Here is a 24,800-nt window from a genome sequence, read left to right on the forward strand (position 1 = left end):
CAATAGGCAAAGCCAAGGATTGGTAGGGAAGATAAAAATCTTGCTCTGTTGCACCTGCAATCTGCAGGAAATAACATCAAAATTCTTCAAGCCCCACCAACCATTCCTTTCCATGAATGGCAGCCATCCGTGAACATGACCTCATCTTAGCAACGGGAAAGATTGGTGGAATGGTGATAGATGATTGTAATATTAAGGAATGTTCTATCAAGGTCACATCAAGTCAGGATTATTGCCATATGCCCCAGTCCAGCATTATAGGCATGTAGATTTGGACAACTCAGAGAATATTATTATATTCTCCCGATGAAGGGTCTCGGTCTGAAACATCGTCTGTTTACTCTTTTCCATAGATGTTGCCTGGCCTGCTGAGTTCCTCCAGCATTTTGTGTGTGTTACTTGTTTTTCCAGCATCTGCTTATTTCCTCATCAATATAATTATATTATTAGTAGTATGAATATACTAAAACAGTGGAGAAGAAAAAAAGAGTTTTTTTGCACTAATGTTTTGCTCAAATCTTTGATAGTCCAGGAGCTGGTCAGTAGTGTCATGCTGCCGAGGTAGGGATCAGATTATTGCAGGTCATTTAAAGAACCTGCTGGCAGTAGGAAAGATGCTGTGCTGAACCAGGTGGTGTGGCACTTCAAGCCTCTGATGGTAGTAGTGAAAAGAAGACATGACCCGGATCATGAGGATGTTTGGGTCTTGAGGTCCTCGGCAGCAGAGTGGCATGACTTGCAGAGTTGATGCTTCACAGCTCCAGAGAGCTGGGTGCAATCCTGACTTCCAGGGCTGTCTATTTGCTGTTTGCACCTACTCCCTGTGACTGGGTTTCCCCTTCGGGTTACACTTTCTTCCCACATCCTAAAGACTGGTGGGTTGGTAGTATGATTGGCCACTATATATTGTCCTACGAATGGGGATTAACAGTGGAACTAGCAGGAGTTGGGGGTGGGAAATGATGAGAATGTGGAGAATTGCAAAAAAGAGGATTAATGTCAGATTATTGTAAATGGGTGGTTGACCATTAATGCAGATTTGTTGGGCAGAAAGGCCTGTTTCTATCCTATATCCCATGATAACTTTTTGCAAATCATTTTGAACAAACAATTTGTTCAATGTTGCAAATCTCGATCTGTGAGTAATTCTGATGAAGGGTGTCAGACCTGAAACGTGAGGTGTTTTTCGCTCTACAGATCCTGCCTGACCAGCTGAGTGTTCTTAGTACTTTCCAATCTTGTTCCATGCACCTTAACTATCCTACAGACTTTGTACTGCCAAAGAATTCTGAGTTCCAGATTGATCGACACAAAGGAGTAACTAAGCTTTTAACTTTATTTTTTGCCAAGCTGATCTACCGCGAGCAATCAAATTTCAAAGCTGAATTTGTCTGAGAAAGGGAGATAGATTTACCTAAGTGAGACTTTAATTTAATCAGGTGATCTAGAAATGTTGGAGTCAGCAGGGTGGGCTTCAGTATATGTAGTATAGTGTACAATTGTGCTACGTTCATTGCAATGGGAAGTAGCAAGATAAGATTGTCAGAGACTTAGGAGTAGTCTAAATGCATCCAACAGAGTGATTTAATGGTAAATTACATTAATGGCTTTTAGAAAATCCTCACTTGGATCTTATAAGAGCATCAAATTTCCTTCTGAACTAGCTTAATGGTTGGACAATTAAATTCCTATTGATGAAGTTGATGTGATGTAGTTCCCTTTGTGATCTGTGGCCTCTCATCTTCATTTTTTGGTTAGTGTTACTCTGTGGAGGTGGAATAAGGTTGAAGAATCCTTTGACTTTAACTTTGTGCATGCCTGAAACAGCCAACTATTTCTCTTCAACAAATTCTCACAGTTAGTTTTTACAATGTCCCCAGAGACGGTGACGTGCCTCTCATGTGAGATGTGGCAGTCTTGGGGGAACGCCCCTCTCCCGCAGAGTCACATCTGCCAGAAGTGCATACGGTTGGGTGATCTGGAAGACCGTGTAAGGAATCTGGAGCAGCAGCTGGGTGACCTTCGACTCATAAGGGAGAATGAGGCAGTCATAGATGAGAGCTATAGGGAGGTAGTCACACCTAGGCTGTCGGAAGCAGGTCGTTGGGTGACAGTCAGAGGGGGGAAAGCAAAGGTGAGCAGACAGGTAGTGCAGAGCACCCCTGTAGCCATTCCCCTGAATAATAAGTTTACCGTCCTGGATACTGTTGGCGGGGACGACTGGCCAGGTGTGAGCCACGGTGGCAGGGCCTCCGGCACTGAGTCTGACCCTGTGGTGCAGAAGGGTGGGACAGAGAAGAGGAGAGCTGTCGTCATTGGAGACTCTATAGTCAGGGGAGCAGACAGGAGATTTTGTGGACGTGAGAAGGACACCCGCATGGTTTGTTGCCTCCCGGGTGCCAGGGTCCGGGATGTCTCTGACCGGGTGCACAACATCCTGGTACGAGAGGGAAAGCAACCAGAAGTCGTGATACATGTTGGGACCAACGACATAGGCAGGAAGAGGGATGAGGTCCTGAAGTGTGAGTTTCGGGAATTAGGCAGAAGGCTGAAGAACAGGACCTCAACGGTGACGTTCTCAGGATTGCTGCCAGTGCTACGTGACAGAGATGGTAAGAATTGGAGGAGATGGCAGTTGAATGCGTGGCTGAGGAGTTGGTGCAGGGAGCAGGGTTTTAGATTTTTAGATCATTGGGATCTCTTCTGGGGAAGGTGGGATCTGTACAGATTGGATGGGTTGCACCTGAACTTGAGGGGGAGCAATATCCTTGCAGGTAGATTTGCTAGCGTGGCTCAGGAGAGTTTAAACTAATTTGCGAGGGGGATGGGACCCAGAGCGATAGAGCAGTGAAAGAAGTGCATGGAGTAAAGCCAGATCTAACATACAGAGAGGCTTTGAGGAAAGAGAAGCAGAATAAACGGTGTAGAGACAGTAAGGTAGAAGGGCTGAAATGTGGGTACCTCAATGCAAGAAGCATCAGGAACAAAGATGATGAACTGAGAGCTTGGATATATACATGGAATTATGATGTAGTGGCCATTACAGAGACTTGGCTGGCACCAGGAAAGGAACTGCCCTTATGTGACTTCAAGGACATCCATAGAGACAATAAAATGCTGTTGAAGTGTCGCTATTTCAATGTAGGAAAACTAGCAATCATGCGCCAGAACCAGTAATTGTCTTTAATGAACAGCACATACAAAATGCTGGAGGAATTCAGCAGGTCAGGAAGCATTTTGTGTGTGTTGCTCTGAATTTCCAACATTGGCCAAATATCTTGTGTTTATTATCTTCTTTAATGATGTATGTTTTCACATAATCAGCAACTCAATGTGTTTGCTTTATAAGTTGGGATCTTAGCTATTTAATTGAGAGCTGATAACAACTCAGCATAGCTTCCCTATGACAGCGCAACAGTCCATCAGCTGCAGGGTTGACCTAGATTAAGTGCACAGGACTCTGGAGGATGACAAACTCTCAGCCTCCTGACTTAAACTTACAACCAGTGAAATACACCACAGAATGAGTTAATTGCTTGTGCAGTGCTCTAGGGTGTCCTATTTTGTCGAAAGGTTTCAGTGCTGTACCAACTCTTCAAAGCTGTACTTGCACCTGCCTGAGATGTTTTAAGTGCAACGTTTAATTTCTTAATTCACCTTATCCACTTGACAATCTCAGGTTTTGCTGGGCCTTTCACATGGGTTTCAATGTTCAAACAATATTCTTGCTTTATCTGTTATGATTGCCACCTATTAGATCAATTCCGCTCTAAATGTTTACTATGATAAAACTGATTATCTCTGGGGAATTTCTCAGATGAAGCACAGCATATAACTGTCACTTCCAAGGTATGCCTCCCTTGAAGTTTTCTTCCTCTCTATGAGTTCAGCTCAAGGGCTTCAGCCCAAAACATCAGCTGTTCATCTCCCTCCAGGGATGCTGCCTGACCTGCTGAGTACTGCTGCAGACTCCAGCATTTGCAGTACCTTGTATCTACAGCATATAACTGTATATCTCTTCTCTGTGTAGCTGTGCTGCTCCAAAGAGTGCTATATGAAGTCTTTCTTACCCCAGGCCATGGGGCTCTTTAATGAGTCAACCTATAGCTGGGGAAATGATGACTGCCTCCTGTTAGATTGTTTGTGGTAATTTATTTTTTTATTCTTTCTACTTCTCTTCTAATATTTATACCTGTGGACTTGTAATGCTACTGTGACACTGTAATTTCCTTTGGGATCAGTAAAGTATCCATCTATCTAACTGAAATTTTGACACACAGCGGATATAACTGCTGACTATGATATCATATCCTTCTCCACTGATACAGAGTAACAAGTTACCCGACTCATGCTCTACCATGCCCTAGGCTTTTAACATGGGGCTGTTTTCTGAATACCCATGTTTGCGAATCATGAACCAATATTTAGGAGCTAACCAAAGTTCTATACCAGAATCAGAAGCTGACTTTTAGAACTATGCATGGAAGCTCAACAATTATGTTTCTGCAATGAGAGTAAAATTTTTTATAACTTCCCACCTCTTCTCCTCATCTTCTGCTTTCCATGTCATGATCAGCTGGAGCCAGCTTTGATTATGAACCAAAGAAATCAGTATCAGCAAGTTGTTCAACAGTAGGGTGAAAGAAACAATTGAATGTAATCTGGTTCACCATTATTTCCACAACAAAAGAACTTGTAATTCTATTGCCCTAAAATCTGCAGATGCTAGAAATCCAAGCAACACACCCAAAATGATGGAGGAGCTCAGCAGCTCAGGCAGCATCTAGGGAAAAGAGTACAGACCGAGACTCTTCGGCAGGACACGTCACATTCTCATGATGTCCCAAACCGCCTCAGTAACATTGGATGGATAATGGTCACTTACGTTTTGTAGACAAGCAGTAAAATTATATAAAATTATATAATAATAATGCAGAAAGTACAGGACCATTATATAGCAAATACACAGAGGGAAACAGATTACAAAGGTAATATACAGAAAAAGTCAATGGGTACTTTGTTCTCATCTCTAGTTATTGGTTTCCCAACTCTGGGAGGAAAGGCTAAGTGCTTTTACCTGATGTATGCCCTTCATGATTTTATAGACGCTGTAAGGTCCCCCCGCCACCGCCCAGCCTCCTGCAGTATAAGGACTAAAGTCCTTGCCTATCCAACCGTTCCCTATACCTCAGTCCCTCAAGCCCTAGCAGTAACCTTGCAATTTTTTTTCTGTGCTCTTGGCAGCTTAATAACACATTTCCCATAGCAGGACAACTAACACTGAAGACAATATAACTGGCCTCATGAACACCCTGTACAAGACGTTCTGGCTGACGAAGTCCCGTGTGCCAAAAGCCGACTTCTCTACTTTGTCTATGTCTGCCACTTTCAGAGAACCTTCAACATCCCTCTGTCCTACCACACTCCTCAGGGCCCAGCCACTTCCTTACATTCTCAGGATGCTTCAGAGATCCTCAATAGCATGTGACTATTCAGGTGAAAAATGATCAGGAAAACAGGAAAGTGATAGAATAGATATCATAAAGGAAGTCCATGGTTATAAAGGAAGTATATGAAGCATTGCCATATAGCAACTACACAGAGGGAGACAGTGAGATTGTATAGGCAACACAGTAAGATAATTGAGGTGATGCACAGAGAAAACCAGTGATACATTGTGAGAAAGACCGTAACTATTTTGTAGAAAAGCAATGAGATAATGCAGAAAATATACAAAGATTCTGTTTTAATGAGATCTAAAGAGTTATATATTGGAATAAATTTAGAACTTCCATGACCGGCTGAAAAGGCCATTCAGCCCAACTGGTCCCACTGATATTACTGTGAAACTAAAGCCTCCTCCAATTTTTTTTTCCTTCAGTCAAAACTGTAGCCCTTTATTCCCAGGTCCACATGTGCTTACCTGGTTTCCCCTTAAATGCAAATTCTATTCCTACACCACTCGCAGTGGAAGCAAGATGAACAATGAGATTATATTAGGAATTTGCGGTAACTTTATCTCGCAGACACACCAAGATTTTCTACAGAGGATACAGTAAATTGCGGAAATAATGTGTCATAAAGTGATTGTGTCACAAATTGCAATTTAGATCAAAAGTTCTTGTTCCACTTTTTTAGTATTTATATGAAGAGAATAGCATGTCGTCTTGAAATGTTTCTGCTGATTTTTTTTTCAAGCAAACAAAAATGTTTCAACAAAATACATGCAAATTGAATTTTTGTTTCCAAGACTAATAACAACATAAAAACTACATTATATTTGCAAAGTAATGTACTTGGAATTTTGGACAGCCTACGAGAAAGTCATGCACATGAGGCTGCCTAACAAGATAACAGCCCATGGTATTACAGCAAAGATACTAGCATGGGTAGAGCATTGGCTAATTGGTAGCAGGCAAACAGTGGGAATAAAGAAAGCCTTTTCTGATTGGCTGCCAGTGACTAGTGGTGTCCTGCAGGGTTGGTATTGGGACTGCTTCCTTTTACGTTGCAAATCAGTCATTTGATTGATGGAATTGATAGCTTTGTGGCCAAGTTTACAAAGATAGGTGGAGGGGCAGGTAGTGCGGAGGAAGCAGAGGACTTGGACAGATTAGGAGAATAGGTGAAGAAGTGACAGATGGAAAATAATGTCAGGAAATGTATGGTCATGCACTTTGACAGAAGGAATAAAGGTTTGGGTTATTTTCTAAATGGGGAGAAGATTCAAAAACCCAAGATGCAAAGGGCTTTGGGAGTCCTTATGCAGAATTTCCTAAAGGTTAATTTTCAGGTTGAGTTGGTGGTGAGGAAGGCAAGTGCAGTGTTAGCATTCATTTCAAAAGGACTAGAATATAAAATCAAGGATTTAATGCTGAGGCTTTATAAGCCATTGGTAAGGCCTCATTTGGAGTATTGTGAGTAGTTTTGGGCCCCTTATTTAAGAAAACACATGCTAGCATTGCAGAGGGTTCAGAGGAGGTTCACCAGAATAACAGGAATGAAAGGCGTATCATTTGAGGAGCAATTGCTGGTCCTGGGCATTTACTCGTTAGAATTTAGAAGAATGAGGGGTGGATCTCATTTAAACTTATAGAATGTAGAAAGGCTTTGATAGAGTGGATGTGGAGAGAATGTTTCCTATAATGGGGGAGTCTAGAACCAGAGGACACAACTTCAGAATAGAACAACATCCATTTGGAAAGGATTTAAGGAGGAATTTCTTTAGCCAGAGGGTGGTGAATCTATGGAATTCTTTGCCACAGGTGACTGTGGAGGCCATCACTGGGTGTGTTTAAGGCAGCGGTTGATAGGTTTATGATTAGTCTACGGTGTGAAAGGTTATGGGGAGAAGACAACAGAATGGGGCTGAGAGAGAAATAGATCAGCCATCATGAAATGACGAAGCTGAATGACCTAGTTCTGCTCCTGTGTCTTGTGGTCTTATGGTGTTTGGTTTTCTATTTCAAGGTCATGTGTACAGTAAGCAGAAATTACAAATTTACCATTTTTGCTTACACTAGATACTAGTCCATTTATGCTAAGAATAATAGTTGATTCATCCTTAGATAAAACATGCCTTTGGAGTATTAAATCCTTAAAGTCTAAGTCAAAATATTTTACTTCAAGATCTCAAGACCAAGAGTTTTCTGCTGTAGTGCTGAACTGTTCAACTCCTCTCTGATTTAATTAATAAACATAGTGTCCACAGGATCTCAATATCCAAACCTGCACATTGTCTGGAATGCAGAGGATGGGGAGTCATTTCAGGCTGTGTATTTTTACCTAAAATTACAGAAGTTCAGAAAGTTTGCATATTCACTCTGTTCCTTTGGCAAACTATACTGAAGAATAGATATAGTGTGACGTCAGGCCACAATCTGAACAGTTTTTCTACAGTTGTAACTCCCTTTACACCAGGGAGGTTAATGCAGCTGGGCAGTTATGTTTTCTGAGTTCCCACATCTGAGACATCTGAAGCAACATACTTATGGCATGGAAGCAGACATACAATTACAGTGTGAGTATCCCACATCATATTCACCAGCAGTTCCTCCTCAGCAATGTGCAGAACAGACTTTCAATAATTACAGATGGGAATAATTCCACAGAAACACAGTAACAAACACTGCGCTTACCAGTACATCATGGTACCATCTATTGGCAAATAATGACAGCAGTAGATATTTATGTTAAATAAGGAGCTACAAGAATTTTGAACTGTTGATTAAAATACTCTGAGTTGCATTTTAATTGTGGAGTTGAGTTAAAAGAAAACATAGAATATTTCATTTTCTGTTTTTTTATTCCTTTAGCAAAATCTACTCGTAGGTTGGAGGTCCTTAATAACAACTAAAAAAAAACAACTTTGTAAATGGGAATTGAAACAGCCCACTGGTAGAAGGAAGCAGCCTGGAAGCATGCAGTAATGGCTGAGCAGTAGAATACATCAGGCTGTGACAGAGGGCGGTTGACTTGATTAATGGATGTATGGGTTAAGTCCTTCAAGCTTCTGCCTCTAACTACTGCACAGGATTATAGCAGCCTTTATGTACAAGAAGTGCGTTATGTCCGAAGTGTTTTCTCTGTGTTTATGTGTACATGTCGGTAGAAAACAATTCTTTTCGCAGACATATAATGCTGCCCTGTACTGATAAGTCTGCTAAGTATACTCTCTCATGTTCATTGATTCTCTGACTTCCTTTTTCTCTTCTATGTCTTTTCTGTTCCGCCATTTTACTACTTCTGCCCTCTTCTAAAACTTGTCCCTTTTTTTGTTTGAGAAATGAGAAGAATGTTGTCAGTGCATGACTGTCGTTGGAGGTGGGAACATGTGCCCACCAGCAGTTTCACACTGAACACACAATGGCACAGAAACAGACGCTTCAACCCACCGTGTATACCTACCTGATCCCTCATTACCAACACCTCTATCCTTTTGAATGATGTAGTTTGTACCCTAAAGACCTTCATCCTATTCTCCTTCCTTCCAGTCAAACCTTCAAAGATAGGGGTTTGGGTAAAAGCTTCTTGGCATCAAAATTTGCCCTCCTCCCCTGTCCCTTACCATCCATCTGAGGAATATTTTTTTTTCATGACACAGCTTGACTTAAAATAAATCAGATTGGAAAGGGGAAAATAATGTGTCCATTGTTCCTGCTTTTTTTCTCTTTCTCTCTCTCTCTCTATCTGTCTCTCTCTATCTCTGTCTCTATCTCTCTCTCTATCTCTCTCTCTATATCTCTCTCTATATCTCTCTCTATCTCTATCTCTCTCTATCTATCTCTCTCTATCTGTCTCTCTCTATCTCTGTCTCTATCTCTCTCTCTATCTCTCTATCTCTCTCTATATATCTCTCTCTCTATCTATCTCTCTACCTATCTCTTGTGTTTTGGAAAATAATTGATGCTTGATAATTAGAAATCAGATTTCAAAATTTTCTGGAGACACAAGAGAGTACAGAAGCTGGAATCTGGAGGAGTCCTGATGCAGGGTTTTGACATGAAATTATGACATTGCTTCTGGCAGATGTTGACTGACTTGATGAATTCCTCCAGCAGATTGTTTATTGTGGCAAAGTATGTTATTCATTCTGTGATGATGACTGGGAAAGTAGATACAATTGGTAGCTTTGGAAAATGCCTTCATTCTGAATTTCCAATATAAAGATGGTGATACAGTGTGGAAATAGATCCTTAAACGCACAAAATCGATGCCGACCATCAACTACCCATTTACACTAATCCTACATTAATCCTATTTTATCTTCTCTACATTCCAATTAACGCCCCAGATCCTACGACTCACCTTCACACTACAATTGGCCAATTGACTACTGAGCTGCATATAGAACTTAGAACAATACAGCACAGGGACAGACTACTTGCCGAACCAACTAAAAAGCAGATCAAAAACGCCTAAACGCTAATCCCTCCTACCTACACCATGTCCATATCCCTACATCGTCCTTACTTCCATGTGCCTATCCAAATGTCTCTTAAAAGCCTCTAATGTATTTGCCTTTACCACCCTATCAGGCAGTGCATTCCAGGCATCCACCACTCTGAGTAAAAAACTTACTCCTCACATCCATCTTGAACCTACCCCCACTCACCTTTGATGCATGCCCTGTGGTATTAGACACTTCAATCCTGTGGAACATATACTGTATGTCCACTCTATCTATGCCACTCATATCTTTGGGATGTGGGAAGAAACTGCAGTACCCAGAGAAAACCAACACAAGTCACATAGAGAACATGCAAACTTCACATAAACATCACTGGAGTCAGAATTAAACCCAGGTTTCTGATACTGTGAGGCAGCAGCACTACTATATTTTACTATGCTACCATGTTTTTAATTAACTAAATTAAAATTTTCAACGACCTTTAATGGGATTTCAATTTTCTGCTATTAGTTCAGGCATCCAGATAACTCCTGCAGAACATCATCCATCTATCAGCAAAATCAGTGTGGGATCTTGGTAACTCATCCAAAACAGCTCTTAATTCTGATTACTGGATACCACATCAAATCTCAGTATGATGAAGCATAATTACAGCTTGCAAATTATTTTAATTTTGCAACTGCAATATAATCTTACACAGATTTCAAGGGTATATTTTGAATTAAATGTTAACCTAATAAATGCAGAAAAGAAGATTATTCTTAACAGCCAGCTTTCAAAGCTTACAAAGCACAAGTCAGACTTCTAAGGAAATGTAGCACTGATGTCCAATGCTGGCATCTTGGGCTCATTGGCCCAGAGCCCAAGATTCCAGGTGGGTAGAATTCCTCTCTGGAAATGCTTTGTCAGTAAAGTAATGTTATAGCAACCTTATGGTAATTTAGATCTTATAAGATAAATTCACAGTGAATATATATGTGGCTAGTAAAGTAATTTTTTTGTGTCATACTCTAACGAGGTTCAGATAGGTAAGACTGGAGTTAGTGAGCTAGATAAGAAGAGAAGCTTAGACAGTGGATTATAGAATCATAGATACATCACAGAAACAGGCACTTCAGCCAACTAATCCAAACTAGTGTCATTTGCCTGTGTTTAGTTGATATCCTAAACCTTTCCAATCCATGTACAGTACCTGTCCAAGTGTCTTTCAATATGATGGGTTAAGAGATTGAGGAATAACTTATTTCAACCATTTGAGTGCTGTGAAAACTACATACTGCATTTGGGTTTGTACAGGGCATTGTACAGACCCCTTATCAACACATTATTTTCAATGAGGCATAGCTTGTAAACTTGGAGGTGAAGTGAGTGCCAAGCTGGTATTGAAAAGCTAACCCAGTTCGAGTTGGAGGAGAAGGGAGTAGATGCACCTTCAATTACTCCAAAAGACTGAAGTAGAGTAAATACTGAAAGGCTTTTACTCGCAGTAAAATATGACTTCCAGCATGCTGCGTGTCTGCCCCTGGTCTGAGGAGGAGGAGCAGGGCGAAATCACCTTTATTCAGGGGTCTGTGGGAGGAGCCACAGGGGCAGTCAGCAGAGGGGTGTGTCCAGGCATGTCCAGACAGGTAACCCAGTTACAACATATATATACATGGTTTACCACATTCACCCCTCCTTTTTAAAAAGAGTCCCGCGGGGTGAAGTGACTGACAATATTTAAAACAAGTATATTTACAGGTCAAGTCTATCAGGCGGTCGAGTCCGCCTCTGTGATCTACGTAGCACCGGTGGTGATTGCATCGGCGATGGCGGTTGTGCTGGCTCCAGCCTGACTTGAGGTGTCAGCACGTTAGGCGTCGGTAATCCCTCGTGCGTGTGCGTCGTGCCCAGTATGGGAGTATCGTGTGGTGTCTGTGTAAGGCTTGGAGTGCGCGGTGTCTGGTGGGTATACATATCGGTGGGTACGCGGTTAATAGTCACCGTGAAGTGTTCAGGGTAGGGGCCCGGTGCTCCTGCGTGCGCCAGGTTGCGGATGGAGACCGTGTCCTCCCACCCATCGGGTAAAACCACATAGGCATACTGGAGGTTCGCATGAAGTAAGTGAACCCTTTCGACCATCGGGGAGTATTTATTGCTCCTCGCATGTCTCCGGAGCAGCACTGGCCCCGGGGACGTCAGCCAAGTTGGTAGGGTGGTCCCAGTGGTCGACTTTCTGGGAAAGGAAAAGAGTCGCTCATGAGGGGTGGCATTGGTGGACGTGCATAACAGGGAGCGGATGGAGTGGAGTGCCTCGGGAAGGACCTCCTGCCAGCGGGAGACCGGCAGTCCCTTTGACCTGAGGGCTAAGAGTGTGGCTTTCCACACTGTGCCATTCTCCTTCTCCACCTGTCCATTCCCCCGGGGATTATAGCTCGTGGTCCTACTAGTTGCAATTCCCCTAGCCAGCAGGTATTGGCGCAGCTCGTCACTCATAAACGAGGACCCTCTGTCACTGTGGATATAGCATGGGTATCTGAACAGAGTGAAGAGCTTGCGCAGGGCTTTTATAACTGACGTGGTAGTGGTATCAGGGCAGGAGTTGGAGAAGGGGAACCACGATTACTCATCGATAATGTTAAGAAAATCTCATTGCGGTCAGTGGAGGGAAGGGGGCCCTTAAAGTCAACACTCAGTCACTCAAACGGGCGGGTGGCCTTGATTAGTTGTGCCTTTTCGGGTCGGTAGAAGTGCGGTTTGCACTCTGCGCAGACTTGGCAGTCCCTGGTCATCATCCTGATCTCTTCAAGTGAGTAAGGCAGGTTCCAGGCTTTCACAAAGTGGAAAAGCCGGGTGACCCCCGGGTGGCAAAGATCTACATGTAGGGCGTACAACTGGTCGATCTGTGTATTGGCGCACATTCCCCGGGATAGGGCATCGGAGGGCTCATTGAGCTTCCCAGGCCTGTACATGATGTCGATTCTCCACCTCAGAATTTTATCATTTTTGTGTGTGTGTGGTCATTAGTGGGGTACGTGACGTATTCCTACAAAACTGGGGATTTACAACAGAAATTGGTGGGAGAGGCCCATCATACTCCATTGTCACACTTTTCATGTGGCTCTGGAAGTCGAGCCCCAATAGCACGGGGGCACACAGTTGAGGCATGACCGGTAACGTAAAGTCTTGATATTCTGTGCCCTGCACCACTAGCGTCGCTACACAACCCCCCCGAATGTCTGTTGTGAAGCCATGGCAACCCTCTGATTTACTGACCGTATCACGAGTCCGCAATGCTGCACCGTGTCCGGGTGGATGAAATTCTCCGTGCTGCCTGACAGGCAGCTCGTCCTGCACTCCTCCACCAGGATGTCTATCATTGACCTTGCAAGCTGGTGGGGAGTGCTTTGGTCGAGGGTCATGGAGGCCAGGGTTGAGTCGCTGTCTTGGTCCGGCGCAGTGGGGTGCCCCGGGAGCACCCGTTAGTCATAGGCAGTGGGAGGTGGCGCTGACCAAGATGGCTGCCCCCATGTCCCGCATGTGGTGGCAGCATGTAGGGAAGATGGCGGCAGGCAAGATGGCGACCCCCATGTCTCGCACACGGCGCTGCTCGATCCCGCTCACGGTTTGGACTTACAGACCTTGGCGAAGTGGCCCTTCTTTCTGCAGCTGGAGCAAGTAGCTTCTCGGGCCAGGCAGCGTTTCCGGGGGTGCTTCTCAAGTCTGCAGAAGTAGCACTTCGCGCACTTGCGACTGGCAGCAGCCAAAGTTGGTTCGCCGGCGGGTTGCGTGGTCTGTGGCGCCCACGAGGCCATGGGGAGATCGCATGCTTGGAGAGCCTCAGAGTTGTGCAGAGAGGCCTCCAGCGTGTTGGCCAGCTCGAACGCCAAACTTAAGGTAAGATCAGCTTTTTCCAACAGCTGCTGGTGCACATACACTGACCTGGTCCCCGTGACGTAGGCATCTCCCACTGGGAGCTCTGCATGCTGTCCTGCCCTCAGGCCCTGGCAATCGCAGTCCTGCACAAGCGTCTGTAGTGTCTGGACAAACTCGGCACTCGATTCCCCAGGCTGCTGGTGCCGAGTTGCTAATCGGTGCTGCGCATAGACGGTGTTCAGCGGCCGCAGGTATTGTCCTTTGAGTGCGCTCATCGCGCCGTCATAGCTCAGCTGGTCTCTGATCATCGTGGACTGACCCTGGAGAGTAGAACTCTGCGCTTCGCATCGGGGTCGGTCGCCTTAATTTCCTTTAGGTACGATTCGAAGCAAGCCAGCCAGAGTTCGAAAGCGTTTCCAGCTTCAGGTGTTTGCGGGTCGAGGTCTAACTTGTCAGGTCTCAGAGTGCGTTCCATGCTTTAAAATTACCGCGAATAAAATTGATGCACCTTCAATTACTCCAAAAGACTGAAGTAGGGTAAATACTGAAAGGCTTTCATGCGCAGTAAAATATGACTTCCAGCATGCTGAGTGTCTATATATATAGTTTACCACGGGAGTGTTGGATACCTAGTGGTTCTAAAGGGACGGAGATGAGTAAGACCGTGATATGTGATGGACTTTTGATCCAAACATGTCATTAGTGTTTCACCTCAACAAGGCTACTTACTGGCTGTTTCTTTTAGCAATATTGACCAGGAAAGATCAACTGGCCTTACCATAACCATCTACTATTCTCTGACCCCCTCCAGAGGCAAGGTTGGAACAAACTGCACTGACTACAGTACTTTGGTCAACTAGCTAGTCATAGTTCCACAGAGGAATGGATGATTTGGCAAGCGTAGTCAAGAATTTTGCAAACAGTCCAAGCATAAGTAGGGTGAAAGGAAAATAACTTGGAGGGACAATGATAATAGGCCAGAAAATCTGCATCAGCATCTGACCAGCATCCTCCACTATATGCCAATATTTCTCTCCTTCTCAGGTCAGAATGGAGTCAGATCAACAGAGTCGCCCACTGATCACTGAACTGGCACCCTTCCAAAGACATTTGTCAGGTCTTGGCAGGGACTAGTACAACCTTGAAATCCAATTTATCATATCCAAGGGTTATTGGTATTGGTTTATTATTGTCATAGTTAGCAAGATACAGTGAAAAGTTTGCTCACACAGATCAAATCATTACTCAGTGTATTGAGATACAGCAAGGTAAAACAATATCAATGCAGAATAAGGTGTAAAAGATAAAGAGAAAAGGTAATGCAGTTTAACAATAAAGTGCAAGATCATAACAAGGTAGACTGTTAGGTCAAGAGTCCATCTTGTCAGAAAAGAGGTCTGTTCAAGAAGCTATCCTTGAGTTTGATGTTACTTGCTTTCAGGCTTTTCCATTCTCTGCCCGATGGGAAAGAGGAGAAGAGAGACTGTTAGGGGCAGGTGGGGTCTTCAGTTATGCTGGTTGCTTTACTGAGGCAGAGGGAAGTACAGGCAGAGTCCATTCAGGGGATGCTCAGCTGTTTCTACAACTCTGCAGTTTCTTGCGGTCACGTGCAAAGTAGTTGCCGTATCAAACCATGCTGATGGAATACTTTCCATGGAACCTCAGTAAGAATTGGTAAGGGTTGACAGGGGACGTGCCAAGTTTCTTTACACTCCTGAGGAAATAGAGGCATTGCTGAACTTACTTGGCCATGACATCAACATGGTTTGACCACGAGAGGGTATTGGTGAAGTTCACTCCAAGGAACTTGAATCTCTTTACCCTCTCAACGTCAACACTGCGCCACCCCGCTCCACTTCCTTAAGTTATTGGTCATCTTTATGGTTGACAATGAGAGTAAGTTTGTTGTCATGACACCATGTCACTAAGCTCTCTATCTCCTTCCTGTACTCATCGTTATTTGAGATATGGTTCACTACAGTGTTAACATCTGCAAACCTGTAGGTGGAGTTAGAGGAGAATCTGACCGCACAGTTATGAGTGTACAGGGAGCAGATTGGGAGGCTGAGGACACAAGGGTTGGAGCAGCAGTGTTAGAATAAGCACGACAGAAGTGGTGATGTGTATCATTAGTGATAGTGGTCTATTGGTTGGAAAGTCAAGCATCCAGTTCCAGCAGGAGGCACTGACTTCCAGGATCTTGACTTTGATGAATTTGCCTGGAATTATAGTTTTGAAGGTGTATCTGTAGTCAATAAATAGCAGTCTGAATTAGGTGTCTGAACCTAATGTGTACAGGTGATTATAGGGCCTGAGAGATGGTGCCCACTGCAAACCTGTTTCGGCAGCAAGCAAATTGCAGCAGGTTGAGGTTGTGTAGAAGACAGGAGTTGATGCATGCCATGACCAGCCTTTCAAAGCACTTCATGCTGGTAGATGTCAGAGCCACTATGTGGTAGTCATTAAAGCATATTTTTTTGTGGTACCAGGATGATAGTGGTTTTCTAAAAGTAGGACGGAACCGCAGTCAGAAGCAGGAAGAGTTTAAAAACGTTTTGAATGAAAAAGTATTTTTCTATTCAAAGTATTGAACCAAAACACTTAAACCTTAGTAAAGCATCATTGCATTCCAGTTCAAACTTGACACGGAAATAGCATTTTACTAATCTGAATTGAATTGTCACATTTCATAATGAAAAACAAAACATAAATCAAGATTCCTTGTCAGCTTGTAGGGTAAGAAATTATATTGACAATATTACAACTTTTTTAACAGCTGTTTTAATAGAAGTGTGAGTTTTAAAATAAGCAAGCTTACACCTGCATGAAATGGCATAAGAAAGCGAGAGAAAGAAAGAATGAAATCTTACAACTGGTGGAGTTGTTCTGAAGTGCAGTCTGTGCCCTAATGCATCATTACAATGCTAAGTAAAAGCTCGATGATGACAAATAGGAATTGGACCTTGTTCCTATTCCTGGTCTCCACAATTATCCACACCAATCATCGTAATAGAAGTAAATATGTGTACGTGTTTGTCTTCTGCCAAGTGTCATGACAGCACTGGCCTTGTTTTTGTTTGGGGATTCATTGTGCAGTCAGATCCTGCTGGGAACCAAATCTGTGGATCTCCTAACAATCAGCACAGAAATAAATATTTGGCAGAATCTCTGATCAGTCAGATGGTTATGGAAGAGTCAAATAGCTGCCTTACAACTCATCCATTGACACAGTTATTGACTGTTATTTGCTCTATCAGTTTTTGATTGTGGATAAAACAGCTGTATAATCCTGAATTCAGTAGTTTGAAGAGCTACCAATTAATATCTTAAAGTTCTCTCAATTGCATTGTGATAATTTGGATTTTTGACTTAAAGGCTCCTTCTCTTCTAACTACACATGCCCACCTTTCTGCGAATTTTGTGTTTCCTTTTTACTGGAAGCTTTTCCTGCTTCTGTTTGGCTCTTTCCCAAAGCTTTACTGGAGCAGGTGTACTTGAATTTCTGGATTGGTATTCACTGTGTAATTTCATCAGCTTATTATGAAGCTTCTGTTCCATTGCCTGTTCTCTATATTTTCTTGGGATTCTTTTTCTTAACTAAGCTATTGATTTGTTGACTTGTAAAAGCATCCTTACACATCATTGGTCATCCCATTCTTTATAAATAATGCTACTGCAGTTACTTGGAACCCACTGTGTCCAATAATATTCTGTAGTTAAGAATATTCTGTACTGCTTTGAGTGTTCATCAGGACCATCCCATTAGCAGACGCTGTTCCAGCACTGGTTACTCTAAAGTGCTGTAGTCATTGATTTAAGGCAATTGACTTGCATACGCTTCTAAAGGCCATTGCTGAGGACAAAAGCTTATTTTATGAAGCACAACATGTGGGAAAGCATGCAGTGAACAAAGCAAAGCAGATTGAGAAGATCCATACCATTAAAGAGGCTTATCTGAATTTTGAACTAAGCCATGATAGATTGAAGTGATTAAACACACCACTCAGGACAAGCACAGGATTTGAGAAACCTGTTCTTTTGTTGTGATTTCTTGTATCGTTAAGGCTCTCTCTGTGCTGTGATTCAACAGAGGCTGCTGAACTTTGTAGGATGTCCATCAGGATCAGCAAGGGTTTGCCAAGTGTCACTGCTGCCTGGTTATAAACTACCATACAGTGAATCAGACATAACATATAGTAAAGACCTAGAGCTGTAGTACTCTTAGTTAATATGGTATTAACAGCTTGTATATATTGTCTGTTATTGCTATGATAATGATGGATACAGATTTGCCAATTTTTCCCCACAGTTTGCACACCATCTGTTCTGCCATGCTAAGTAAGCACAACCATTCTAAACAATTCAATCCTTAACAGTCTTTCTTTTCATTTCTTTCTTCTCCTCAGATGCGCCAGAAGACCGGTGGGCAACAAACAAGGTTTTCCCAGCTGTTGCCCCCACTCTGAGGGGAGCCAAGATGGCATCTCCAAGCTTGTCGCCCAGCACCACAGCACAGAGCAAACCAGGAGCTGCCCCCAGTCACTGCAGCTCTTTACCTATCGCCATTATCACAACACTGGGGCTGCTGTGTCATTGGTTGTTATAGTTGCGATGCCTGCCTTTATTTATCCAGTGTTACAATCATCATGCAGCTTATTTTTCTTATTGGAGGCCAGCTGATGCTTTAGGATCTGTGTTCTTGTAATATAGTCGAAAGCTGCAATATACTATAGCAAACTGTTGTTCTAGGAGATTCTGTTTGAACAATACAAGTGAAAACTGTACATAGTTTGTAAAAAAAAGAGTTAGAGGTAAAGTATCTGCCAGAGTACAAACATGTAATCACTTTGAGCGTAAACTCTGTACAAATAGCCTTTCCCTTGCACATCCTTCTCTAAGGTAATGCATTTGTTTACTCAGAATAACTCATAGCTACTTAAGGCCTGATGTTCCTTCTCACATTGCAGCTTGCTCCTTTAATTACATAGATTTATCGGCCACTCCTCTGCTGTGCAGGCATATGATGATGTGTGCTGTTATGAGCCTTAAGACCGGAAAACCACACCTTTGATCCCCTACAAACCAGATGCAATAATTGAGTAGGGTATCATTATTGGTCTCGTTGCTTCAGAGCTAGGGAACTGACAGGGCAAGTCATACCAGAATTTGACACTGATGATAATTACATGGTGGGTCTTGCTGAAAAATATGGGCAACTGGATTCAGTTGTAGTTTTAAGCTTGATCAATCTTTATCCAAGTAAGCCTCTTACACAATCATTGCATGTAGGGGAATATGCAGGACAACCCTCCTCTCCCAGATTGCCACAAAAGTCAGGCTTGACTACAGTCTCCATTGCATCGTCACAAACTGCTGAATTTAGTCATAGTAAGATCCAGCACCCAACCAGCCCCATTGGCTCACTGAGCCCATACTGACCACCTAGCAACCATGTTTACACAAATCTGACCCTCATCCATTGTAGTTTCCCCCACTTACCCCCAACAAATCTAACCCACAGTTTCTACCACTTCACCTACACACCTGGAGCAACTTATAGTGGGTAATTAACCTACCGATGCTCACATATTTTGGAATGTGGGAGAAAACCAGAGCATCCTAGAGAAACTCATGCATTACAGAAAGAACATGCAAACTCCATGCAGACAGCATCCGAGGTCAGGATTGAACCCAGGTCTCTAGAGCTGTGAAGCAGCAGCTCACAATGTGCTACTGGGTCGCACCGATGGATGAGACAGCCTTTCCTGTAGAAACTATAAAGAAGCCTTTCTTTTAGCATGTTTTTGGTAAGGGGGCAGGATCTGTTACATTTATAAAACTGTTTTCAATGTTGACATGACTGCATATCAGATTTCTCAAAGGCCGGTTGCTGTCTCCACCTAGATTTTGAGGTCTGCTGTAACTATAGCTGAACGTTTTCAGTAAAATATGTTTCTCTTTTGGTGAAAGAAACCAGTAATATTATTTGTAACCTGAACTTGTCCTTAAGAAAGGACACCAATTCTTTGTCACATAAGAAGTTTACCGTTTATAATCCTTAACAGTTATCCCTTCAACTGACACTGGATAACCAATAGTTATCACGTTGCTGAGTTGTGTTGCTACTCATTTTGCCACAGTCATTTCACACATCTCAAGGCTGGCATTTCCTCTGTCCATTCTGCCCATCTGCATCCATACTATCTCATCCAGCTGCGTCACAAGTTTAATGTCTTGACAAGACATTAACAAAGGCCACAGCCGACCCTCAAGGTAGATATAAAAGGTCTCCATGCTGCTGTTGGGAAAATAGGAGGCACTTCCTCCCTAACTTCTGAACCAACAGCCATCCCTCAACCAACATTGAGAAGATTGTCTTCCTCATCTCCAGCCATGACTGCGCTTTTAAAATATTCCATCTGCTGACGAGCATAAAAAAATAAGCTCAATCTAAATGTTTTCCTCCTTTAATTTATCCCTTCTATACATTGTATATTATTTAGAAGTCAGAGTTTACATTTAAGAGGTTGCTGAACAGCAGTGTGCTTCTGAGTTTGCATTTCTGGGCCACATGTGCACAACAGCTGGTTGCTGAAACAATCAGGAAGCCTTCGCTCTGCTTACAATCTTCTTACTACTGTCCTTGTTCCAGCTGCAACAGTAGGAACGGTATCCTTTTTATGATCACATCTGGAAGTGCCAAATCTCTCCGTAAGGAAATGCATCCCCTCTCCAAATGAAACAGATGCCTTCATCACCCTGATGATCAAACCCACCCCTCTGAAGGTGGTGAGTATCAGAGATCAGCCAAAGCTGAGTCACTCCAGTGCTATCATCGTTCTGCATCTACCTCCTGTCGACATCCAGATGTTATTTGTCAATGCTTCACCAGATGTTGGTGGCTTTACTTCATTAAGTCACTCAGTGGAAATGGTGGAAAGTTAGGCAGTGTACTTTGACAAAAGATGTTGCTTTTGGATCAAGAACTCAACAAGAATACTTTGAAGCCCTTGGGCGGGGCTTCACTCTGCATCTCCTCTAAAATTTTACTTGGGTTTGTGTGGCTGGAAGATGATCCGAGGCTTCGTGAAGGAGACTCCTGCTCTGGAGAAAGGCACAGTCTTCGGCTAACCACTACCTTCTTCACCTGAGGACAGTGCTCTTAATCATCCTCTCTTCAGTGGTTCAGCCTGTGGACCAAGGGATGGAGGTGAAAGAGGAGAAAGTCATCAAACTCTTTGTAAAACTGCTTCAATGTTTTGATTCAAGTGACTTGAACAGTAGTTCCCAGTTGACCAGTGCCTTGGTTTGAAGATATTTAACCTTTGGTTTCAAATTTCTCCACAGCTGCAACCCTTTGTGATATCCACCTGGATGACAATCAGACCATAAGGCATAGGAGCAGAATTGGGCCATCTGGCCCATCGAATCTACTCCGCCATTTTGTCATGGCTGATCCAATTTCCTCTCAACTCCATTCTCCTGCCTTCTTCCCATAATCTTTCATCCCCTGACTAATCAAGAACCTATTAACCTCTGCCTTAAATGCACCCAGTGACCTGGCCTCTACAGATTCACCATCTTCTGGCTAATGAAATTCCTTCCTATTTCTGTTATAAATGGACATCTCTCTATTTTTAGGCTGTGCCTGCTGATCTTAGCCTACCCCACCAAAGGAAACATCCACTTCTCTTCCACTTTATCTAGGCCTTTCAACATTCGATAGGTTTCAATGAGGTCCCCACTCATTCTTATAAATTCCAGCAGGTACAGGGCCAGAGCCTTCAATCACTGCTCATATGATAACCCTTTCATTACTGGAGTCAATTCATGATCCTCCTCTGAACCCTCTCCAATGTGATCAAACTGTCCACAACACTCAATGTGTCTTATAAAGCCTCAGCATTACATCCTTGCTTTCATATTCTGGTCCTCTTAAAGTGAATGCTAACATTGCATTCTCCTTCCTCACCACTGATTCAATTTGCAAATTAACCTTAAGGGAATCCTGCACGATGACACCCAAATCCCTTTGCAACTTGGATTTTGGAATTCTCTTCCCCTTTAAAAGGTAGTTTATGCTTTTATTCTTTCTGCCAAAGTGTATGACCACATACTTCCTGATACTGTATTCTATCTACCTTCTCTTTACCCATTCTTCTAATCTGTCTAAGACCTCCTGCAGCTTCTCTGCTTCCTCAAACCTACCTGCCTCTCCACCTATCTTCACATCATCCACAAAGCCATCAATTCCATTATAAAATCATTGATGTACAATGTAAAAAGAAACGGTCCATTACCAAACCCCATGGAACACCACTAGTTACCAGTAGCCAATCAAAAAAGGCTCCCTTTATTCCCACTCTTTGTGTCCTGCCAGTTAGCCAATGCTTTAGCCATACCAGTATCTTTCCTGTAATATGCTGGGTTCTTGTCTTGTTTAGCAGCCTTATGTGTGGCATTTCTGTCAAAGGCTTTCTGAAAATCCAAGTATGCAACATCCACCAATTCTCCTTGTCTATCCTGTTTGTTATTTCTTCAAAAAAATTCCACCAGGTTTGTCAGGCAAGATTATCCCTTATCGCCTATTTTTGACATGTGCCTCCAAGTATCCTGAAACCACATCCTTAATAATTGATTCCAACATCTTCCCAGCCATTAAGGTCAGGATAACTGCCCTATATTTTCATTTCTTCTGCCTCCCTCCCTTCTTCATGAGTGGAGGGATATTTGCAATTTTTGAGTTCCCTGGAACCATGCCAGAATCTATTGATTTCTGAAAGATCACTACTAATGCCTTCACAATCTATTCAGTTACCTCTTTTAAAAACTGGGATGCAGTCCATCAGGTCCAGGTGACTTATCTACCTTCAGACCTTTCAGTTTCCCAAGTACCATCCCCTTTGTAATAGCATCTGCACTCACTTCTGCCCCTTGACATTCTCAAACTTCTGACATACTACCAGTGTCTTTCATAGTGAAGACTGATGCAAAATACTTATTCAGTTTGTCCGCCATTTCCGTAATCCCCCCCCCCCACTCCCCTTACTATCTCTCCAGGGTCATTTTCCAGTGGTCCAGTATCTATTCTTGCCTTTCTTTCACTCTTTATATATCTGAAAAAAACTTTTGGTATAAATTTTGATGTTGGCTCACCTACTTTAATATTTCATCCCCCCCCCAAATGGTTTTATCAGTTGCCATAATCATTCTCCAGGGTTTGTCCTTGTACTATTCTGATATGTTGTTTATGATGACTTGTATTACTTCAGTTCCACTATCTAGGCCTAAACACTGAACACTTCCTCTCTAAATCTACCGATCTTTCATTCCACTGTTTGTAAAGGTTACCCTTTTCAGACCAAAAGTCTCCTACGGTTTGAATTTTATTTTATGATGCACCCAACAATTACAGTGGGACCCTCTACCAGACTGGAGAACTGTATAAGTGAAAACATTATTACATTTCGCTTTACTGTTCACCAGTCGGCAAAACATTTCAGTGAGCAATTACTTGTGTCTTAACATCCTTAACTTCACCCACACCTTGTCTTCTGGACCACAAAGATTCTTAGAACTGGAAATACATAAATCAGCTGGCTGTATCTCGTTCTCACACTATCAGCATGGCTCTATCGGCACTTCATCTTCAATTTATTTTTATAATAGTTTTAATTATACAAGTCAGAAGCCTTGACAAATACTGTATGATGCACAAATCCATCATTTCTCTTTGGCAGTTAATGGAGTAGAATCCAGTTCTATATCAATATATGGAAACAAAAAATATAGTGGTAAAAGTAGCAATGAAACTATCAGATTGACCTATAGACCCAAAACTGATGTATCTGAAGGGGGAAAAGTGCTATTTTCTTTCCCTGGTTTGGCATGTACATGATTCTGGTCACAGAGCAAAGTGCAAGTTTCTGATCGACCCTTGGGAGTTGCCTGATAAGTCACTCGGTTTCAAACTACCTGACATCACCATGTATACATTCAGCATGCAGATTTTACTAGCTAAAGAAAACAAATAAAAACCCCTTCATACCTAATAGGGAGGGTCAGTAAATGCTGGCTCTTAGAGAATAACTATTAACACAGTGCGTTCTCAGGTAGATACAGAAAATCCTATAGAGAAGAGTTAATGAGGTACTCCCAACCTCTTAGCCAACAATAATTCCTCCACCAATGTCACTAAAAAGCAGACAAGTGTTTGGTCACTGCAGTTCGCTATGCGAAAACTGTGCTTCCTCTGTCACAACAGCAACTACTCTTCAGAAAGACTTCAACAGCAATAAAGAATTGAGCTGTCCTGAGATCTCAAAAGTCTCTCTTGCGTGTCTGTGCATCTGTGTGCCTATAACTACAGTGCTGCACATGCTGAGGTAATCTCTCCAAAACTGAAGACAGTTTTACTATAATATATTGCAGTTTTAAACACATTTCTGTCAAAACTAAATGATACAATTGTACTTGCGGCATATTACAGGAAGAGAAAGAGTAACACGTTAAAAAGAAACACTCGCTTCAATAAATGAGCAACAGCATTGCTCTTTCACTGCTACACAGAAACTTTGCTGGCTTTGCAACTGTACTTCAATGAGTCCTGGCATTAAAGAACTGTCTATTCAAATACTTTTAACAAAGAGAAGAATTTTGCCAATAAAATTAATTATTTTATACACTGTTTCTAATCCATATGCGTCAGTTTCACTGGAGGAGCGAGGTCTATAGAAAATGACTGACAACATAATCAGAGGGTTAATTCAACTTTTGCATGGGTATATGTTGGAGATAAGATTATAATATTGATCCCAGTCTCCTGTTCGCCTGAACACAAGATATCCTGGTAACTCTGGTATACACAGAGGAGCCAAACAAGTATAGCATTGCGGTAAGCAGCAAGTAAATAGAAAGAGACCAAGTTCCGGATTGGGTTACACAGTAGGCACAATGGTGTAATTCCAACCTTTCATCTGCAAGATGTTGGTTGCAATCCAGCCCACATAGTATTGCATCTGAGCCTATCCAATGT

At 42.6% G+C, this 24,800-nt stretch overlaps 1 protein-coding gene across 3 annotated transcripts in view; it reads left to right on the forward strand.

Moving 5' to 3' along the window:
- The window catches only part of LOC140196465 (glypican-5-like), a 648,398-nt gene extending 623,977 nt beyond the window's left edge, over positions 1–24,421 (forward strand). For all 3 annotated transcript variants that reach the window (XM_072255728.1, XM_072255729.1, XM_072255730.1), the window contains one exon: positions 18,172–24,421. In XM_072255728.1, the coding sequence (XP_072111829.1) occupies positions 18,172–18,371 (200 nt within the window). In that variant the 3' untranslated portion in view covers positions 18,372–24,421. The remainder of the gene's footprint in view (positions 1–18,171) is intronic.
- The last annotated feature ends 379 nt before the right edge of the window (positions 24,422–24,800 follow it).

The sequence above is a fragment of the Mobula birostris genome, chromosome 4 (genome assembly GCF_030028105.1).
Source record: "Mobula birostris isolate sMobBir1 chromosome 4, sMobBir1.hap1, whole genome shotgun sequence".
Taxonomy (NCBI): Eukaryota; Metazoa; Chordata; class Chondrichthyes; order Myliobatiformes; family Myliobatidae; genus Mobula; species Mobula birostris.